Source organism: Prosopis cineraria, unplaced genomic scaffold (genome assembly GCF_029017545.1).
Source record: "Prosopis cineraria cultivar Desert tree isolate PC_DT_omini unplaced genomic scaffold, ASM2901754v1 PC12, whole genome shotgun sequence".
NCBI lineage: Eukaryota > Viridiplantae > Streptophyta > Magnoliopsida > Fabales > Fabaceae > Prosopis > Prosopis cineraria.
This window is the reverse complement of record NW_026555343.1, coordinates 4,527,468-4,550,233: the sequence shown is the minus strand read 5'-3', so window position 1 is coordinate 4,550,233 and position 22,766 is coordinate 4,527,468. Positions and strand designations below refer to the sequence as shown.

At 31.5% G+C, this 22,766-nt stretch overlaps 1 protein-coding gene and 1 long non-coding RNA gene across 5 annotated transcripts; one reads left to right on the top strand and one right to left on the bottom strand.

Annotated features, from left to right (window-relative positions):
- Positions 1 to 1,640: 1,640 nt before the first annotated feature.
- On the bottom strand, positions 1,641 to 4,095 carry LOC129288461 (uncharacterized). 4 transcript variants are annotated; one of them, XM_054925049.1, is made up of 3 exons: positions 3,989 to 4,095; positions 3,729 to 3,801; positions 1,641 to 2,904 (listed from the first exon to the last, which is right to left on the bottom strand). In XM_054925049.1, exon 3 carries the CDS (start codon positions 2,870 to 2,872, stop codon positions 1,844 to 1,846), a length of 1,029 nt encoding a protein of 342 aa, XP_054781024.1. In that variant the 5' UTR covers positions 2,873 to 2,904; positions 3,729 to 3,801; positions 3,989 to 4,095; the 3' UTR covers positions 1,641 to 1,843. The 4 variants fall into 4 exon arrangements, with proteins under 4 accessions (XP_054781024.1, XP_054781022.1, XP_054781023.1 ...); XM_054925047.1 differs by having other exon boundaries at positions 3,952 to 4,088; XM_054925048.1 differs by having other exon boundaries at positions 3,916 to 4,070.
- Positions 4,096 to 19,010: 14,915 nt separating this feature from the next.
- On the top strand, positions 19,011 to 20,321 carry LOC129287919 (uncharacterized). Its single transcript, XR_008587841.1, has 3 exons — positions 19,011 to 19,137; positions 19,242 to 19,569; positions 20,278 to 20,321. It is a non-coding gene; the product is annotated as an uncharacterized LOC129287919 (long non-coding RNA).
- Positions 20,322 to 22,766: the final 2,445 nt, after the last annotated feature.

Genomic DNA, 22,766 nt, shown 5'->3' with positions numbered 1-22,766 from the left:
AATCACGCGAATTTGAAATTGAGACCTAATGTTTAATCAAAATATCTGAATATTATTGTGGCAAGCCAAGCCTAATTTTATTGTGTCCAAACCTTTTCTGTTTAAAAAGAATGGACCGGGCCCATAAAGCTAGCCTTGGCCTGGAGAGTAATGGCGACTGAGTAAAGCAAGATGATGTATGGAAAAAATTCATAATTAACCATGTGAGTGTGGTGTAGTGGCTATCTCACTTTGTCCTTTAAGCATGTGGTAGGGCATTTGATTCCTCATTTATGCGAATGGAGAGCACTCTATGGCCAGCTGTTTGCCCCCTTGTGAGAGACCCCACGGTAAAAAGATTAGTCACTGTTACTAGCAGTGAATACCTTGAGCAACTAAAAAAAAAAAATTCATAATTGAAAAGTTACTATCATCATTTAGGCTCAATGATATATTCATATATAAATGAATAGTATTAGATATAAATAGTTATGAAAATATGTATAGTATATATAATAATTTACATGTGCTATCTATTTTATTACTCTAGTTTAAACCTTGAGATAAGAGATTTTTTTTTAAAAAAAGTTAAACATAGTATTAAAATTCAAGTCAACCTAGTTAGTTAAACTAATAACTCGATAAACTAACGTATTGACCAAATCAATGAAATGTTTTGTTCATAACCAGTTTGATTATAGTTTAACTATAATTTTAATCATTAAACATTGGATCAATACCTTAACTAGTTAACTAGTTCAACAACCAATTTAGTTTTTAATATTTTTTTTTTGTAGTAAACCATCTAGTCAACAATTTAGATTAATCTAGTGTGAGTGGGGTTAGGACCCTTTTGAGGAGAAGTTCTACCATTGTCCACCAAATATTGCTGCATTTTCAAGATTTGAATTTGAAATCTCTTACTAGACATTTAGACTAGTATAACTCTCTTGTAGTTGAACTAAACACTTGTTTAGTTAAGAACACTAGGTCAAGAGAAGGTACGAATAGTTAAGAATAAAATCTAATTTAAATTTTAACTCAGATATATGCTTATTATACAATTAAAAATTTAAAACATTTTAGCTAAAAGGATTTGGTATCTGATTAGAGCCAATACTCTTTTCATCTGCAAGTATCTTTAAAAAATATCTCGGACTTTTTGCTGGTTTTTGAGTCGTTGTTTGTTTTCTTTTTCTTTTTTTTCTATTTTTAAAGGGTTGTGTTTGTTTGAGTTTTGTTTTTCGATATTATCTTGTCATTTCTCTAGCCTAAGTCTTGTCTTTGCTTTATTTATTTATTTATTTATTTTTGTTTCTTTGCACTTTTCTGGGCCTTGGTTATCCATAGCTACTAGCTTTTCAGTTGCAATTGTTTTTTGCTTTTCTTTGTTTAATAAAGTTGACGGTTTTTCCCCAAAAAAAAGAGTGATCAAACAAAATTATAACTGAACTAAATTGCTTAAAATATTTGATGATCACTTGAAGTGATCAATATTTATTAAAATAATAACTTTATTTATTAATTTTATAATGTTTACTTATTAAAAATTATGGATTGGTTAAAAACAACCAGCCAACTTTATATGAAGGTGTGAAGTGCGAACATGCACTTAATCTTTAGAAAAGTTTACATCATATGATAATCATGTTCATGGACAATTGAAATTATAAATCACAACACTCTTAAGCTCTTTCTTTGCACTTCTCTTTACAGATCAGAATTCACGGCCTTAACGCGCGAAATTTGTCTTTAAAAAAAAAAAAATGAAAGAACAACAACAGAGTAGGGAAAAAATTCAAAATTCCCAGCCCAGCAAATTGAAAAACAAAATCAATTATGAAAAGAAAAAGTGTTATGTGGATCAGAAAACCTCAAGAATCTCCAAGATGAAATTGTTGCAGAGGGGGCAATTTCCCTTGCTCACAGTGAGCTCCCTGGAACACATCCTGCAAAACGAGTGCCCACACGGCACAAAAGCCGCACCTCTATGCTTCACCATGCACACGCAGCAATCGTGCTCCTCACCTCCTTCGTCGTCTTCATCATCCTCATCAAAATCCTCGTCGTCATCGTCTTCCATTCTGTACGTCGATCCTTCGAGCCCCATTTGCCTATCCGTCTCCTCCAACAGGTCCATCAGCGACATTGTCACCCCGCGTCCCCCAGCCCCGAACGATTCTTCCTCTTCGTCTTCATCATCTTCCTCCTCCTCCGCCATCGCTGCCGCCTCCGCCGCCTCCTGTGCAGCCACAGCTTCCCTAGCAGACATCTGTCTCTCCTCCCTCGGCTGGCGCATGTGGCCGTCCTCGTCCTCGTCGTCATCGCTTTCAATGTTGTCTCGAAATGTCACCACGCGCTTTCGCCGGATGGAATCCGCCCGCACTGCCGCCGCCAGGCGTGCGGAGTTCGGGCGGGAAATCTGAGGCTTGAGTTTATCGTCGACGAAAACGGCATCTCCGACCTGGCGCGTGGATCTCTGGCGCGTGATTGCGGGAGCGAGGTGGGAACTCTTGATGGCTTCTTCGGTGGGATCAGCCATGCAGTGAGTGGTGACGTCCAGGGGGGAGAATGTGAGGACTCGGACGGAGCTACGACGGGGAAGCTGTGGGGGGAAGTTTCTGTTATTCCGGATAGGGAAAGGGATATCTGAGGCAGGGATAAGGACGGAGGAAGTCCAAGCAGATCCGGCGCGTTTGAGCCGAAGCTTGTCTTTGAAGGCTTTCCAAGACTTGCGATCCCTATTGGCGGACTCGTCTTCACGGATGATGTCAAGGAGGGTTCGACGGTTTGTGTTTGTGAGCTGATGGCTCGACGCGGCGGCTCGGTTGGCTAACACGTCGTCGAGGGTTAATCCGGCTAGCGAGTCTCGTTGGCTATCCGCCAATGGCATTTCACCATAATCAGGTATTCTCCGGCGACCTTCTGCTTTTATTTTATTTTATTTTATTTCAAATTTTTTCCACGCCAAAAATTACCAGAAAACTCATTATGGTTCACATTTTCATGAGAACATTTAGGAAGGGAAAATAGAAAAATGCATTAATAATGCACAGACAAAAGTGGGTCAAAACATTTATGATTTAACACGAAAAAAAGTAGAAAATGAAACGGAACATTGCAAGGCACAAAGAACAAGTCAATAATTATTAGCCAAAGAAAATAATATCATTTAAATTTGAAATTAATTCATTAGTGAATATTTAAAAAATTAACTTCAAAACAATTTAAACCTAAACATAATTAGGTGGATTCCATGTAGAGTATAAAGAAAGTTGAATCATTCATAATATATGAACACTGAAAAACGTTTGGCAAAGTAAAAAGAAGTTGCAATGAAAATGATATAGATGTTAATGACTAGGACGGGAACAAATGATCTTGCACGCACAAATAACATCGGAGCTTCTTGCGAGATTTAGATGAGTGAGTGGCACATATCTACTCATTCAATGAGCATCTCAAATGATATGATAATCCTTAAAAATTTTGTTATAAAATACTCAGGAAATGCTAAATCTCAAATTTTTTTAGAGGACAAGCATGTGAGAAATGTATTGTTAAAGTAAGGATTCAATTATAATTAAGACACTTTTTGGACAGAAATATGCTTTAATAAATTTTAAATTTTAATGAAATCTAATAATTATAATTAAGAGATTCTTTGACGGAGTAAATTTAACCTGCTCACCGGATTCAATGTCCAGATCAAAATGAACAAGAACGAAATGAAAAGACAAGCTAATTACCTGGCCCCCCCAACGGAAATGGTATGTCTATCGATTAGATAGCAATAACGATGCGTTGAATCAACTTACTATTCTGAAAGTGACAACCCAGAAAACATGATTTCATCAACAAGGAGAAAACGAGGAAACATAAGTGACTATATTACAGTAAACCTCATTAAATTGAAAATCTATCATAGCTACAGACAAAGAAGATGGGTGGAGAGATCATCAGGTGGATTACTGTTGAATCATGCTTCTTTTATAGATGAATGTGTAACCTTGTGATAGTTCTTGTTCAAGTCTCCTGATCGACGATGTTGTATAATTTGCAATGGGTTGTGAGTAGACAGAGAAAAAGAGAACAGAAGGGGAAGACCTGGGAAAGAGAAGATTGGGTTTTGAATAGCGAAACGAATTTTATGGAGGAACATACAAGCCATCGTCCTTCCCCTTGTTTGCGGAGAAACTTTCTTTTCATCTCACAATCTCATGCATCAATTAATTTTTTAGTTACAATAAACTAGAAACAAACAAATATTTATAGTAGATATATATATCCCTAAGACTGCATGGAAAAATAATTTAAAGAAAGAGAAAATGCAATGGGAATGTAAAGTATTCTGCTAGTTTCTTATGACATTTCTTTCCGGAAGACATAACTTTGAGTTTATGCAGTTTGCTTGTATTTTATCATTTATCCTTGCATTTTTTTTTCAATGTTTTAAGTTGTATTTTTGTTTTTTAATGTTTTAAATCTCTCCACGAACAAAGCATAGGAATTTTGGAGAGAATTAAAATATCAAAAGACAAAGGTGCAAGAGTTTAAAATATTAAAAAAAAAATGTAAGGATCAATGGCAAATTGCAAGAACTTAAAATTATATTTTTCCTTCCTTTTTGGTACTAAACAGGCCAGGATTTTGAATATGGGTAGGTTGCTCCTCAGGGGTTACAAAACCAGGATGCTTATTTTATAATTTAATGTTATATGAAGTTAAGAAATCAATTTAAAATTTTAATGAAATTAAAAGATTCCAATTGCAAAAATTATTCATAATAATTATGAAATCAACTTATTATATGCTATTTATCAACAAAGACAATCCCATTAATCAACAAGATTTGTATAAAATTTTTCCAACAACTAAAGAAATACACACACGTATATAATATAGCCCAATATGCCAGCTCCGCTCAATTTGACCAAGGTTGATTTCTTTCTTTTTTCTTTTTTATTTTTATTTTGGCTTGGCTCGAAGTAACTTGGCAACACCAAGCCAATCTGCGGTCCACAGGCATATCTCTCATGACATAGTATTAAAAAAAACATGTTTAGTATTAGAGAGAAATTAAACACACACACACAGTGGGGGGTCTTATAAAATAAATATACATTTATTTTTAATTTAGTGCCTCATAGGTCTAAGTGTTCGATCTGACTCAGTCATTGCAGTGCGTTTACTTACACAGCCATTTTTAACTCTTTCCTGTCATCTGTCAGTTGTTTTTTTTTAAAAAAAAAAAACTGAAAACTATGATTGACTAGGGAAGAATAGTCATCAGTCACTCTAAGCATGAGCAAAACCATTTCTCAAATCCATCAGTATTGTTGATATCTGAATTTCAAAGGCAAATACAAAATTATCAGAAACTTGGGTACATTTGGTTGATTTGGTTCTGCTGAATTTTCATTTCAATTCTGCTCCTAAGACATGTTCAGTCCCTAAGATCTTGTTTGGTACAAAAGATTGACGTGGTAGAATTGAGATTGGTATTAAATAATATCACATTTTCATGTTTGGTATGGGATAATAAGAAATTTAATCTCAATTCCAATCTCATCTATGAGGGATTGCTCAATATCATTCACCCTTTAGTATTAGAAAATCAATATTGTAATTCATTATTTTTTGACCGAAATACCTTCCACCCCTTCCTTCTCATCTCTCCATTTCTCCTCACAGCCACGATGGTGATGGCGACACTAACACTTCCCACAACCACACACAAGCACAACGGCAATGCTTGAACTAGGAAGAAGAAGAAGAAAGGAGGAGGAGGAGGACAGCGATATTGGGTAATAATAACATAGAAGAATGATGAAAAACTAGAATAGCAATAAAAAGCCCTCGTGCATGGTTGGAAAGCAGAGGCAATGGCCTTTGGTGCTATCGTGGTTGCTCTCTAGGGAGGAGGAAAGTGATCGAGGTGTTAGATGAGATAAGATCACAATTGTTTCTTTTTATTATTTTAAGGGTATTATAGTCTTTTTATATTTTATATTTAATTGAAAAACATGAGGTAAGTATTGCCTTTAAATATTACTTTATACCAAATACAATTTAAAAACATCATTCACACTCTTACACCTATAACCAATCCCTTTAAATCAAGGCTTTTATACCAAACAGGGTCTAAGATCTCTTTGCTATTATGTATCAAATCAGTCATACCATAGATTGTTAAGATGTCCTTTCATGAACTCCAAGGTAGGATTTTTGGCATTTATTAGACTTCCATAAATGGGCAGAATCAATCTCATCCATGCTTAGCTTACCTTAATTGTGAATTAGCCTAGTGGTAAGCTTGCCATTGGCTTAAACCCAAATGTACAAATCTTCATCCAAAATTTCCTGGATCATTAAAACATTGTTATTTGTTATGTAAGTAAAAATTATGGTTTTCAAAAGGTAATGGTAGTTTTCTCTTAATTGGTCAAGCTCCCAAATATAATATAGAAATCCAAGTCAACCTACCAAGTTAAATTATTAAACCAGTATCTTGATCAATTTGATTAAATATTTTGTTTATCATTGGTTTGATAATGGTTTGACTATGATTTTGATTATTAGCCCTTGAATTAATATTTTAATTGGTTCAATGACTAGCTAGGTTTTAAATACATTGCTCTCAATTGAAAATAACTAAGATAAGAGTTGATATTGTTCAATAACTGGCCAAGTTTTCAGTAGAACACTCTCAATGTAAATAACTAAGGTAAGAGTTTTTTTTTTTTTAGGCTAACCATAACTAATGTAAGAGTTGATGTTGTATACCAATATATTAACATTTTTAAGATACATAATACATTATTTAGCCCCTTGCTCCAAGGTTGTGTTGTTAGATTGTTGTAAAAAAAATTTAATTTAATTAAATAATAAATATATATTAAATATATAAGGTTAAGTACATAAATCTTACCTTTATAAGAAATAAATGTTACGAGTATTTATTAATGCATTTATTAAACTTCTCAAAAAATCAATAGAAGTAATTTTCAACAATTGTATACTCAATGTCAATATCACAATTATATAGCTCTCTAAATAGTTTATTTTGTTAGTATATTAACATATTCTTTATTATGGAATTCAACATTTTCACCATATTATACAATCATTTTTTTAGTAGTCATTATCCATATAAATAATCCTTATCACATTTATATCTTATGATATCTAACCCCAAGATGCATTAATCAAAAAAGAATTTGAGAGCAAAAAATAAAAAGGAATGAGTTGATGTGGGCCCTACAACTAATAAACATAAAAATGTTAAAAAAAAAACATATCATTGCATTTAGAAAAAAAAATAGTAAGCCCTACTATTATTATTAATTCTATAGTTTAATGAATTGTGAAAAATTTCTTTTTTATTATATGCTCCCTCTGGTCTTATTTATAAATTATTTCTACTAACTTTATCAATGCCAATATAATACAAGTATAAGGAATAATTATAAATGAAATTTCAAAAGTAACCCTCAATGAAAAGGGCAAAAAGTAAGTTAATATAGTATCATTTTTCAGTATTTCTCTCTCCCTTACTTTATAGATATTTGACCAAAAAAGTTGCTAAATTTTCTGGCGAGAGTTGAAAAACATCGGCAGTTGAATTTTGCAAAAGTTAGCTCCCTTTATGAGATAGTCAAATTTTAGAATTGAAAAAGAAAAAAACAAAAGCTCAGAATATTCACTCTCCACCATGAAAAAGTGCTCCCTCTCCTTTGATTTAAATGTTTCAGCCAATGAGAAAGATAATAAGGACAACAACACCATTTATTTGGACTTAAATGCTCCTACCATGTGTGAGAATGTCCAACTAGACAATAATAAAAATGAAGGTTAACATATTAAAGTCAATGAAGAAAGAAATGATAAGAACATCTGTCTTTATGAAAATCATGAATATCCCCATGTAAAATTTACATTGTGAAAACCTATAAAAAGGATGAATAATAAAAATATGAAACTTAATACCTTTAAAATCACCAACAAAGAAAATTTTTAACTCGGACAACATAAAGTAAAAAAAAACCATTCTATTTCTAAAATTAGCATTTTGACCTCCAACTTTAAACTAACCTGTATAAGACATTCACAATTCACATAGAGTTGGATTTGGGTATGTTAGGAGTCACTTAGCCACATACGGATAGGCAAGCTATTTGACATATAGAACTGGTTATCACACTGGAATGAGGTATGACTAAAAGAAATTGAAAGACAAACTCAAACATTTAAATTACAATAGTAAAGATATATCGATGCAGATGTGAAAAATGCATTTTTTAATGTGATTAATTTTTATCAAAAAAAATTTAGCCTCCTTAGTCATTCTGGATATGTTTAATTGCCTAAATTAAATTATATGAAACCACGTAAGTGAATACTCATCTTACTAACTCATAATATAGTTAAAAATAGAAAAGTGAACATGTAGATATTCTTCTTGTCCCTTATAGTCAATTGTTACAAGTTGTTATAGTACATAGTCATAAACATATGGCTAAATGGATTATTGGATTTCACTCTAATTTATTCCTTTTGTACAAAGGATTTCATTAGAAGAAATAAATATGACACTGGAGATGGAAGTTTCAGAATGATTTTTTTTTTCTAGTGAAAGATCATTGGTGGAAAATATTGACCTTGTAATGCAAATTTTATTAAGACAGATTAGTTGCATTGACCATACCATCTCTAGATCATTGAGACATATTAGTTGCATTAACCCTACCATCTCTTATTAAGAATGGATAATCATTTGCTCACTTGTTATAATCATTTGTAACATTTAATTGTATGACTATACTCAAAATCTTAAAAATTCAACACCTAAACTAGTTTTATGTAGGTTTGTGCTTTTCAATAAAAATGTTGATATTCTAAATTCCAACTAAGACACTACCTTATCCCACATCCTGCTAAGCATCTCAATTGTAATTTAGAAAGTTTCGCAAAATATATGGCGAATCTTAGCTTAGATTAGAACAATCACTTTGGTTGGATGTCAAATATACATAGTACTTAAAGTTAAAAAAAATCTATTTTTGGGTAAAATATAAGGAGAAAATACTATTAGAAAGTAAATAGTAATGGTAGAAAATAAATTATTCTAGATGTGCAAAAGTAACCAAACAAAACCAAGCAGAGAAAAAATAATACATCCATGCATAAAATCAACTCAACCTCTTTGAAATAGAACAATTATAAGCTTTCCAAAAGAGCTATGAGCCTTGACATCCCATAAAGATTAGATACATAGAACAAAACTCTATCGCTGAGAAAACCACACAACTAAAAGCATTAATAAAAATCCTCACCTCATGCTCCAATTACAAACCCCTAATTCATTAACACTCTATTTTTGAATCCTAATAAGTTTTCACAATTTATTTAAATTAAGTAAGATCCCAATATACCTACATAGCACTATACCAGTAACAACTCTCAATATGAATGTGTAATTAAATTTAATAACTTAACAAGTAGAGTACCTTGTTATAGCTTGCATCTTTTTCATCTCCTATAAGCTTGCTTAATTTGAAATGTAGCCTAACCTCCCTTGAGCATTTTTTCTGCAGAAAAAAGTTCATTCGATTATATGGTCTGTCAAGAAATCTAACATCTATAAACTTTTGAAATATAGACAGATATAGGGGACAATACAATTAAATCACCAAGGCAACTACCATGTAAAAGAAAAAGGTTCTTATCAAATGAAAAGCGTGTATCCATTTATAAGATATTGTTAAACTCAAATTGTCAAGGTAAATTGAATAATATTACAACAAGAGAGATGGCTTCAGCATATTCAGTTTCAATTAGAGTCGTTCAATGTGTAACATTCTCAAATTTTAATCTGGTTATTTAAACGTAATTAGATTAATTAAGTTGGTAGTGAGGTTTGTAGCCAAAGAGGTTTAATGGGCGTGTTTGATTGTGATTTCAACCATAAAAGTGGGTCTGAAGAAGAATAGGGTCACTCAGATGTGAAAAGAGGAAGAAAAGTGAAGAAGGAAGACTCCGTGCCATGCGTTGTTGCTTGTGGACCAAGCCACTACAGTGCATGTATGTTGACATGCCTGTGGAGGCTCTCTCTGTGCCATGCATAATGGCACATTATGCGTTCATCACGGCACATAGCCATTTTCTGCAACTTATCAATTGCAAACTGAGGTAGAAATAGAAAGGAGAAAAAGGAGAGAACGAGGGAGACATTTTATGCTTTGCTAGGGTTTATTCTTGGATGACATTGAAAGCATTTTGAAGGCTACAAACACCAAAGATAAGTATCATACTCACTAATCTACCCCTTTTCTTCCACATTTATGAGTTTTTGGTTAGAGTTTGATAGTGGAAGATAATTTTTTTGATCCACATAGGTTATGGGTTCGAATGCATTAATTTAAATAGAGTTAATGGGAGTAGATTAGAGTATTTAAACCTAGATATATTAAATTTTGTCACTTCTAGTGGTTGGACCTCATTATTATGCAAAAATGATATTAATGAAGGTTGTTGAGAGAGCTGTAATGCCATTAATGAGAGTTTAATGGCTTATTAATGTTATTGGAGACTAAAAAGAGTTAATATAACCAATGAATAGGCCTAAACTTATACAAAGTGGGCATTAGGTAATCTAGAAATGTAAGATGAGAATTGAAATGTGTGTTTAGCAATGTTGATGAGTTAAATAATTGATAATTATAGATTGAGCTCTTGAACACCATTTTTGCTTGGGAAAAATCAAGTTTGGAAGCTTAAATTATTGAGGGGTAAACCTTTAATTTCTCAAAAGTTCGAAGTAACCAAAGGAGCTCTATTCCGAGTAGTTATATATCAATTGATTGTTAATTGTGGATAATGTGGATTGTCACATGTATGAGTTGATTTTCAACGTGAAAGCATGTTAATACTTTCAATCTATGTTTTGAAAATATGAATGTGTATAATGTAACATTTCAAAATTTAACCCAGAATTAATTAAGTTAATCAAGGGTAAATGAGTAATTTTAAAGGAATATTTGGAGATAAATAATTTTAATTAGAGAATTATTATTATATATTAAAAAAGAAGAAAAGGAGAAGAGAGATAGATGTTAGTGTGTGTGTGTGTGTGTGTGTGTGTGTGTGTTTAGTATATATTAAAAGAAACAAAAAAAGAATAAGAAAAAGAAAAGGAGATGGGAGACGAAATCGTAGATGTGTGTGAGCTAATATGTATATATAAAAAAGAAAGAAAGAAAGAGTGGTGTGAATTCTTGACGTGGGACCCACACTATTTTAAAAACAAGCCAACACAACCTTTTGGCTTTTCATTTCCCTTCTTCTTCCTTTTCGTTTCTATGTCTGCATGTAGAGAGCGAGCAAGAGAGAGAGAGACGTCGCGATTGGAGTTGATTTAGAAGGTGAAGCTCTATAGTAGGATATTTCAATTGAGATTTCAAATATTCTAAGACTATATAAGTGTCCCAAATATTTTTCTTAGTTGAATTTTCCCTTAAATTTTTTATGTGCAGATTATGAGAAATCTAGGGTTTGAAAGATGAATAAATTTTTAATGAATAAATATTATTATTAAGATTGTTGATAGTGTAATACATATCTTAGAGTATTGTTTTGTTAATAGAATTGGATTTTGAGGCCTTTGATTTTATCCTTAGAAATTTTTAGGTAGATTTTTGGTTAAATTTGAAGATATAAGTTGATTTGTTGATGTCTAGATGGTTATTTGAGATGAAAATAAATTATTATGGCTATAGAATAATGATTCTAAACTTGAGACTGAGTTTGCAATTTTTAAATATTTTTATGTGCGAATTTTTGAAATGAAAAGGGAAATTTTGATATTAGAAATTGTTTGAATGATAATTTTAGCCAAACTTCAATGAAATTATTGTGAATGAGCTATTGAATTAAGTAGATAGGTTCAAATATATAAAATTAAATTTTAGAACTCAAGAGACTAAGATTAAGGTCTTAAAGAAATGAAATAAAATAAAATAAATACTTAGGTGTTGGAATATGAGTGAAAATTATATTAATTATAGATTAATTTTCTTTTGGCATCATTCAAGCTTTAAAAAGCTTTGGAAGCGTTGTAACTTGAGAGATAACTTTTAGTCTCTCAAAGGTTGATATAACCGAGAGAAATTTATTTTATACATTTGAGTGTTAATTAATTATTTATGTTTGTAAAACAAATGAATGTGTGTGTGTGTGTGTCTAAATCTTGAATTGTTGTTTGTAATGCATATTATGGCTTTGTTGAAACTCTATAATTTGTGACCAAGTTAATTATGACTTGATGTGAGTAATGAGATTGTGGTTGATGATGATGTGTATGCTCTTGATTATAAATTGTAGATTATGCATAGTAATGAATTGTAGATGAGCATGTTGAGTTTTATATGATGTTAATGTAATTTATGTGGTAATATAAAAATTGATGCAAAAGGCATGGTTGAAATATGATGATTGTTGAGTAAGAAAGTTGATGAGCATGTGGGATAATTGCAAATTGTATGTATATGAGTTTTTGAAATACATCTTTCATGAGCATGATCATATGACAAGAATTCGCCTTAGTGAAGGAGCTAACGCTTGTGTAAAATCCATATGGTACTTGGCTATCAACCAATACTCTTAAGGGTTATAGCCGCTACTTGCCTTGTAAGGTACTATAACATTGTTCCTATTGAGGAAATTAACCCTACTGACCTACTTGAAGCTTTGGGTAAAGCTAGTCTTGAATATGACACCCCATAGTATGTGATTTAGGGGAAACCGTATTCATAATTGAGTAAGGTGACCCTAGCCTGGTAACCCCTCACGCTATAATTAAGGCTTTGGATAGTCTCACCACATGGATGATCCCTTTCGGTTGTTGGCCCACGGATTTCATGTCAAAGGAAATAAGGGGGGTATAAGGAAGAGATTGATCATACATATTATTATTATCATACTATTTAAATGATTGATGGCTGTGTTTGAAAATATGATTGTAATTGTGGAAATGAGAACATGTGATAAATATGTGAATAATGTATATGTGGCCATTTGTGCCAATTTTGTACAAATACTTAGTACTTGTGGGCAATCGAGCCAATTTTGTACTCAATTTTATTCTTTAAATTATTCACATGAGTTAGATGTTAATGTGATTATCATGATCTTGATCTGATTGTTTACATAATCATCTTGATAAATTATTAGCTACTTGTATTTATGATTAATTATCATGTATTTATATAACTTAGATATATTTTAGTTATTAAATGGTTGTACTCACCCCTCTTTTTTAACATATTACAGGCATTAGCTCATTTGGGAAGAACAGAGAAAAAGGGCATTAAGCCAAGTGATAATAATCACTTTTGTATTCCTTTCTCTTTTTATTTTGATATGTGTATTTAGTTTATAATATTGCCAACTAGGATAATGCATTCTAGATCCACTTGCATTATGGGTTTTGTGTTGGATGGAAATGTATTTTAGGCCCTTGAAAATGTGATTGGATGCTTGTGTTTATATTAATGAGCCAAAATATTTGTACAAATGAAAATAGTTCTTACCTACTTAATTTAAGAACTTGAATGTTGTTATAGTCTTCCCTTGTGTTTTTGATGTCCAGAGTAGTTGATATTAATTATATGTAAATGAAAAAGAAAATCCATGCATATGATGAGCTATTGATGAATAGATAATATATAGAGTATGATGACTAGGTAATAGTCATTATGATAAATGTAATTGAGATCTTGGCCCCCCGCTACCAGGTATGGAAGGGATTGAATGGCCAAGTGTTACGTTGTAAATATATATATATATATTATGGAGTAAGACATAGAGAGAAAATAAAGGGGGAAGTTTTTCTTCCATGTTGAGATATGTTTCATTTATCATGCTTCCACATATATTTAATTGAATGATATAAGTTTTTGAAATATTTTAAAGACTTGAGATCCCTTTATTTTGAATCATTTGTAAAAATACATGTTAAAGATTTGTTTAGATTAATCTCTTCTAGGATAATCATTTTGGATTGGTTCTTAATTAACTATGGTTAGTGTGATGATTTATGTCTTAATTTAGGACATCTTTTTTACACATAATGTTATATCTAGCTTGTGATACAAATGTGAAATCAAGATAGTTTTCAAACTAGGAGCATGTATATACCTTCGGGAAGATGAATGTGTTATTATGATGAGGTAAATATGGATTGATAAAGAATTGATTGCTATGATAAGTGAGAATAATGTTTTGAAATTGAATTAGATACTCACTTAGGTAGCACGTGATCGTGAGCCCAATGTGTTGATTATGATAATCAATAAATGAGAACATGAAAATGAGTGAGCATTGTATATGGCATGATCAATAGGCAGGAGTTTGTCCAGGGTTTAGGAGGCTTAGCCTTGTCTGACAGTTTTTCGAGGGACTATCCCATAATTTATTGAGGAACTAGAACCTAGCTATCTCTACTAGTTTATCGAAGAGAATTAGCCTAGAGCATAGACACCCTAAAGATTTAAAAGTGGAGGAATCCATGGTCCAAAAGTGAGTAGTGATTTTTGGCCAAGTCACACCTCACGATTGGTGGGTTTAAGTAGTTCAGTCATACAAATAGAGCCCTATTCAATGATATAGCCTATGATTTCAATCGGAGGAAATAAGGAGGGTATAAGGTTGGTTGATCATTTCCTATGAGTTTATATGACATGTCACACATTTTGAGTTGTAACAAGTCGTGTGATATATCGGGTTATGGTTACATGTCTGGGTGTCTTGTGACTATGTACCTAGTAAGTGTGAGATGAAAAATGTGTTAACTAGAATAATAATTTATGATATCTGTCCAAACATGTTTTAAGAATTTGATCTCATATATATTTGTTTGATTACAATTAATATATAATCGCATAAGGTAGGTTTTACCTCAGTTACTGAATGACTAGATTCACCCATTTTAATTAACATTTTACAGGCTTTAGCTTTGGTGCTATGAGGGAGAAAGCTTAGGAGGCTTAGAAATTAATATATTCCTACTGTATGCCTCTAGTTTATATTTATTTTATATAATAGAATATTATTGCCAATTCTAGGTTGTGTTTCTGGTTACATTTGTAGTATATGGTTATTTCAATGATTCAATTATATTTTAGGCCTTGAAAAATTGCATGTGATAAGTTATATATGTTGATAGGGCTAAAATACTAATGCAAGTGTAGAAATGATGTTTCAAACATGTTATGATTAATTTTGATGCAATGCAAGACAAATTACCTTCCCTTTTTGTTTTTGGTATTAAAAAGGGTTGAGGAGTGATTTTATACCATACTGGCAATTGTAAGCATGTGTTGTGTTATACTAGTAGTCGTAGGTCTAAGGAATATAGTTTGGATGTTAGGAATACCTTTGGCATTTATTATAGGTTTTAGACACCTTTTTTTTGTAAAAGTTGTGAAAATATGTTTCAGTATCCAAATTCCTAGTGTGACTTGTTTTGAAAGTGAAACTTGTGCCATTAGTTAATTTATGAAAAGAGCTTTTTGTAAATACCTAGATCATGCCATTCAAACGTCAGACAGAGAATCAAAGCGCATCAAAAGTTGCCTGATTTTGCTGTCAAATGATAGTAAAATTAGCTATCAAGAAAATGTGGAATATGCTGTAATGCATTAGCGCCTAAGCTGTGACACGTGACATAAAGAGCAACATGCTATGGCATGATGTGCACAAACCATGGCGCATTGCCCTGTTCTGCAACAAATACGTTGTTTTATCAATTATTTTTAATTTCTTTAACTCCTTTAAAGTATCTCATACTTCCGTAACTTATTTTTTCTTTGATATAAGAGTTTATGAATGGTTTAAACTCATATGAAAAACTTAAGATCCCTTGATTTTAAAATAAAAAACTTGGTAATCTCCTAAATGGGTTAATTTATTGATTACCATAAGTTTAATTGGTTAAGTATGATTAGTAAAGGAGATATTTCACAACGCATTTGGCATCAAGTTAAGGAAACAGGGGATGCAAGTCATAGAAAGACAAGCAAGTATGGAAGAAGGATATTATGGAAAGAAGAGGGGAACTGCATAATCAACTTAAGTGTGACCCCTACCTAGTTGAAGAAGTATTGGAGCACTTAGCACAAGGTGATAGATGATTCAGATTAAGGGGTGGATACTTTTGTGGATCCTCTATGTTTTGGTCATTAATATTTTGTGTTACAATTTGTCATGTAAATTGCAACACATAATATTAACAGTTAATATTTTATAATAGATGCCATTGAAAATGAAGCATTAATTTTTAATAGATGTTAAACAAAGAAGATAAAGGAAGAAACTAATTAAAGTGACACAAATCTGAACAAAGTAATGCAAGAGAAATTAATTCATGCATGGAATGAAGTTGATTTAAAAAATAGGAGAAAATCTGAACAAAGTGTATTAATTAGTTGTGAGTTTAAAAAAAGAACTGAGATTTAAGAGCTAAAAGAATCATTTTATATATTATTCTTCAGTGCTTATATTATTGCAGAAACCAAAAGCATGACTTCTAACTTATCTAAAGTAAGCAGTATGGTAAATCAACTATTATTGCTCTTACTGAAAGATTTTACAAACCAGTAGATGGAATGGTGTGCATAGATTGGATATCAAATCCTATAACTTGAGAGAGCTAAGGTCATATATTGCCCTTGTAAGTTAGGAACCAACCCTTTTTGGTGGGACCATTCAAGAAAACATTGCCTATGGGAAAGAGAATGCAACTGAAGCTGAGATAAGAAAGGTTGCAGCTTTGGTTAATGCTCATGAATTTATAAGGTATAAGAACCATACTAGGAAAAATTTATCACTTGGTATTTCCAAATTTTAATGCAATAGTTGAAGACACCAAATCTCATTTTCTAGTTTAAGTTATCTTCTAATGGGGAAACTAAGAGCAATAATAAAGCTCACTTAGAAAGGCTACATCTTGGCCAAATCTCTCTCTTATAAGATCCCAATACAAGATCCATTTTCCATTAAAACAGAACACATGCATTGTAACAAAATAGAACATAATAGAGATGCACATATAATATAAGTGGATTAATAAAATAGAATATCATCATCTCGAATATCATCATCCATTAGACTAACACACTATAAGCTTAACTTCCATCATGGATCAAAATAAGCTTAAATTCTAGACTAACCAAAATTACACAAAAGGCATAGAAATTTGAGACTAATCAAAGCATATAATGCAAAGTGTCATACACAAATTGCTTATAGTCCTTCTCTTCCTTAGTCAGATGTTTATAGTCTTCCTTTGGAAATGGAAACTTATTCAGGTCGAATGGGTGAACAATCTTCTTCTTTTCACTTGCTTTTCCAAACCCTAGAATCAAGTTGCCGTTACCACCACTTACTTCTTCGCCATCCTTGATTGCCTCTTTATTCAAATCAAACGATTGTACCTTTTTCTCATGCACAGCCTAGACTAAGTAAAAAGACGTAAGGGAAGAATCATTTAGATGAGATGCCTTCAAAAACTTTTGATTTAAAGAGGTTATCTCTCCAGAGAAGTCAAGTGGCCGTAAATCTTCTTCCCCATCAAAAGAATCATCGACTACTCACCTTATTAGTTGATCCCACAACAGACCCTCAAAACACTCTTCCATCAGCGAGAATCTAGTGATATCTCAAACCACAAATTTATCGACGAGACTTGTGCGAACTACAACGAAGGAGGAATTGCAATAGAGGAATGATGAGCTCGATGGTAAGAGGTGATTGACAAAGAGAGATCGAAGACAATGAGAGAACAAGTGGAAGAGAGAGTGAGAGAGAGCAAGTTAGAAGTATCAAGAAAGAGAAAGTGAGAAAGAGAAAGAGTTGGGTATTTTGGGAATTCTATTTTAAAATACAAAATCCTAATTTGATTGACTAATATTGTGGACAAAGTTTGCCTTTTAAGAGGTGACTCATAATCTAGATAGGAAGAAGTATAAGATTAGAGTTAAAAATAAATTTAAAAAACTTTCATTGGACTTCTAAAAAGTTAATTTAATGACTTTTCCAAAGTGGTTGCAGCAATGAACATGAAAACGAAAGAAATGAAAAAGAGAGAGAGAAAGAATTAGAATTTAAAAAAAGAATATTCTCTATCTTGTTTTTCAGCTTTTTATCTATTGAAAGGATTGTGAAATGTGAAATGGAGAACACGTCTCTAGCTAAACACATACACTTGTAATTAAAGAATCTTTAAAATTAAGGCACCGTTTGATTTATTTACTTTTCACATTGTAAAAGTGTTTTTTTTTACTTTTTGAATGTGAAAAATTATTTGTGATCATTTTATGAAATTAAATGTATTTTAAAAAAGACTTCCTAATTTGATTTAAATGTGAAAAATTGGAAATTGCATTTTGTAGTTTTTAAAAAGTAAATTTGAAAAGTGAAGTATTATTTAACCATACTATCTCAAATTTAATCTCTTATTTTTTTATTTAAAAAATATTTAATTCATTAAAAATATAATTATCATTTCAATAATAATAATTAGATATCAAATTTTTAACATTATAAATTATAAATTGAATAATTAATCATATTAATTTTAGCATCAATGTATAATAAAAATATAAGTTTTTAAAATTATAAATTAAAAATATAAATAACTAAATATCAAATTTTCAGCTTTATAGATCAAATTTTATATTATTTAAAATCTTCATCATATTTTTTAAATATTTTAAATATATTACATTTATACAATAAAAATTATAAATTTTCATAAATTAATATTATTTTTAATAATTATATATTTAAAATTATATTTTACACTCATAATTTAAATAATTCTTAATGTATTAATTAATTTTTAAAAAATATATTTAAATATAAATTTTATTATAATAATTAATTTTTATCAAATGAAATTTCACTCAACTTTTAGGCTTTGGAAACCAAACAGACTGTAACATGTCTTTTCTTCTCATCCAATAAAGTTGCTTTCTTCGTTTTGCTTTTCCTTTATCTCTCTCCCCGTCTAGACTCTTCGATTCCAAATCCTGTCCCTTCTTAGTCGCATCTCTCTTGCCCGAGTCCACGCATTCTCTGTCAGTCGTTTCTCCTCTTCAGGTACAATTTCTCTTCCTCTCTTTTTTCTCTTCCGAAATATTCCTAATTTTTCTGGGATTGATTATTTGATTGTTTCTTGATTTCTATCTTTCTGTGCTTTCTAGCTATCGGCTCCAACAAGAATCAATCAACAACAATGACTCATATCCTTTGATATGTTTCACAAAGGCTTGTATTTTCTTTTAACGAACTATGTTGATCTTGGATTGATTGTCTCGCCGTTTCGTTGGCTAGAAAATCTGAGATATTATCTGGAAACTACTTGATGCTTCTTCTTTTTCTCCCCCCCTTCTTTGTTCTTTTGTTTAGCTTTAACTGAAGCGCACGTGGAAACCAGAGGGATCGAGATCGAGAACGAGCTCAAGCTAGGGCTACTACTAAAGGCAAGCAACCTAGGAACGATGGTTTAACCCCTGAACAACGCCGGGAAAGGTTGTACTTTTTAACTCTCTTTCTCTCTCTGTCATCCAACTTTTTCTTCTTTATAAGTTGAATTAGAATTTTAGTTTCTTATATTCCATCTGATCACTCTTTTCTTTTTCGGGAACAATGCTCCTTTGAACTCTAGTTGTGTCATATGAATCGTATATTGTTAGTTCTATTTATGAACATTCAAACCACTGTCTATTCACCCGTAAAATTTCAAATTAGCCGCTTCTAGACTATGATAATGGATCATGATGCATAACATAAAGTACTATTTATGATACCAATTGATCTGCCCCATCAGGATGGAATGAACAAGGCAATGGGACAGAAAAGCGATTTCCTGAGAAGTGTTTTTGATGTCCTTGAATAAAAAAAATTAAAAATATATGCATAGTTAATGTTAAGTAATGATATCGGGGGTATAATGGAGATTAAATATCTCAAATTTCATCTAATGGGATGGAATACTTCTTTCCTTTCCTGTGGAGGTAACCAAGCGTGGCCTGCAATTATTGAAATACTTTTTATTAGTTTAAGTGTGAGTGGAGATTTAAGGTTGGTTCATTATAATCTCAGGTCTGGTCTCCATAGGATCTTGCTGCCACATTACTCCAGAAATTGAATTATGCATGAATAAGATTTTGTTGTTGTCTGTCTATGTTGAATGCTTTCTAATACCTTGGTCTTGTGTATTCTGCCTGTGATTTGCAGAGATGCAAAGGCATTACAAGAGAAAGCAACAAGGAAGGCAGCTCAATCTGCAGGAGGGAATAACGCAGTTGGTGGAGGCAAGAAAAAATAGTGAAGGATTCGCTGAAATTTAATTATTTGTATTTCATATTCTGATGATTTGAGTTTTGGGTTTAGAGTCCATCTGTTGATGTCGTTAAAGTAAACATCGATGTTTGCCTCAGTAACGTTCATCCATGGTGATTTATGAACCTTTGACTTCTATCTCTCACGTGTGGAATGCAATTAATTTTTACCATTTCCTAATGATCCTGTCTCCTCTCTCCTTCTTCTGCCCGTCACTGATTGCACGACCCATCTGGCTTCTTTTTTTTTTTCATTCATAAGAAATTAATAAACCATCATATATATAAAATCAATGATTGAAAACTCAAACTGGACTGTTCGTTGTTGATTGGTCAGGTTAATGGCCCGATCAAACTGACAAAATCGATTGAACAGTTAGGTTAGACTGTTTTGGATTAGGAGTTGGATCCGATCCTTAAAAAATGGATAGCTTAAAAAATATTATTTTTCCTTTTTCTTTTTTATTATAATGATTTATTTTTTAATTATTTAATATTATGTTGTATTATATGATTTATTAAGTCATAATAAGTTTAAAATATTTAATTTTATTTTTAAGTTAAATTGTAAGTTTATATTTATTTTTTATATTTAGATTATTATTATATATATAATTTATTTTAATTTAACTCTTATGTCATTGATTCAGTCATTAATTCAATTATTGGTTCAATCGGGTTGGATTATTTGAACCCAAAGTTACTAACATTTTTTATTTAATATTTGGTTCAGTTTTAAAAGCATTGGATGGGAATAAAATGGGGAAAATGTCAAGAGGAAAATCTTAATTAGTTTTTGATTTTTTTTTATCCAAACATCATATCAGGTACCAACTTCACATCGAGCTGAGTTTGATAGGAGCTTGAATTAATTCAAATTGAGCTGAATTGGGACTCTTTTTTAGTAGAAATTCTATCATAAACGTTGGTGTATTTTTAGGCCCGAAATTTGCGGTCTCTTGTTTTTTAACCATCAATTTGAGACCTCTTGTTAAGTGGATAAAAAAAAAAAGAAAATATTGTTAGGCAGTTAAGTGTATCGTTTCAATTGTATGTTTCTTAGTAAAAACATGCTGACTGGAAATTTTAAATTTTACATGGCAACCAGTGCATGTTCCTTTTAATTTATATTATTTTAATAATTTCTCTTAAAAAAACTCTTTAACAGAAATAATCCAATGGTGTCACGATATATTTTTGTGGATAATATGGAATCAAATGCACAGTTATAGTTATTTAAACCTTTTAAAAGTGCAGAATCGTTTTGCTCAATGTACTATTAAAATGCAACGTTTAGACTTGTAAATATTATATTTAAACTTTACAGGTGCGGCATGGGAAAATTCATTATACATTCACCATCCTCATTTATTTACTCTCTCTTTTTCTTTCCCTCTCATTTTCACCACATGGTAACTCCTAATAACAAAAAAATTGTCAGCTGGATTAAACGTAACCAGGATATATAGCAAAAGTTTTGATTCCATTGCCTGAAAGTTGAAATGATATTGTACTGGTCCTTGGAATAAACAACAGCAACATCCTCTTCCATTTGTTCTCCTTTGATTCCATTCTCATTGTCTGCTGGAGGTCAAGCTCAAGCAAGCAAGCCCAATGTTCTTTAAACCTTAATCAGAGAGAGAAAGATGAGAAGTGGGTTTTGGGTTATATGAGAAAGGGGAGAGAAATTGCTTGAGAAGTGGGCTTGGTTATATGAGAAGAGGGAGAGAAATTGTTTGCATGGCTCTCTAAAAAATATACTAAAAAAAATGAAAAGTAAAGCTATACACAATGTCTTTTAAGATGTGAGCAGCAGTTTTTTTTTAAACTTAATTCACTCTCACCTATTTCACTTTTTGGATGCCAATTGGGTCAATGATGAATTTCTTTTATACAATGAACATCTTTGAATGAACTTTTAAAAAATAATGATTTGACTTTATCTCTAATGCATTTAAAGACAAATACAATAAATTTTAATATTAAAAAATAATGATTTGACTTTATCTCTAATGCATTTAAAGACAAATACAATAATTTTAATAGTTAAATTTCTAAAATGAGTGACGGTAAGAGAGACATTTATAAATATTGAAGTGTTGTCTTAAATTAGTACCTTTTAAGTAAAAAAACTTAGAAGTTATAGTCCTATACTTGGTCACTAAACTAACAACCTTATGTTGATTTATGAACATATTTATATTGATTTATCACTTTTTGTTGATCATGAATCACCATAATGAATTATTTTAATATTGAAATTTGGTTCATTATGATCACTTAAATACAAGTCTCAATTTCAAATATATGTGAATGTTAAGAGCTTTTTTGAAACAATTGTTCTTAATTGTATCAATAATCCTTGAATTTAACCCAGTCATGCCT

Coding starts and splice junctions, on each gene's coding strand:
- LOC129288461 (XM_054925049.1), bottom strand. CDS start 2,872: ATGCCATTGGCGGATAGCCAACGAGACTCGCTAGCCGGATTAACCCTC.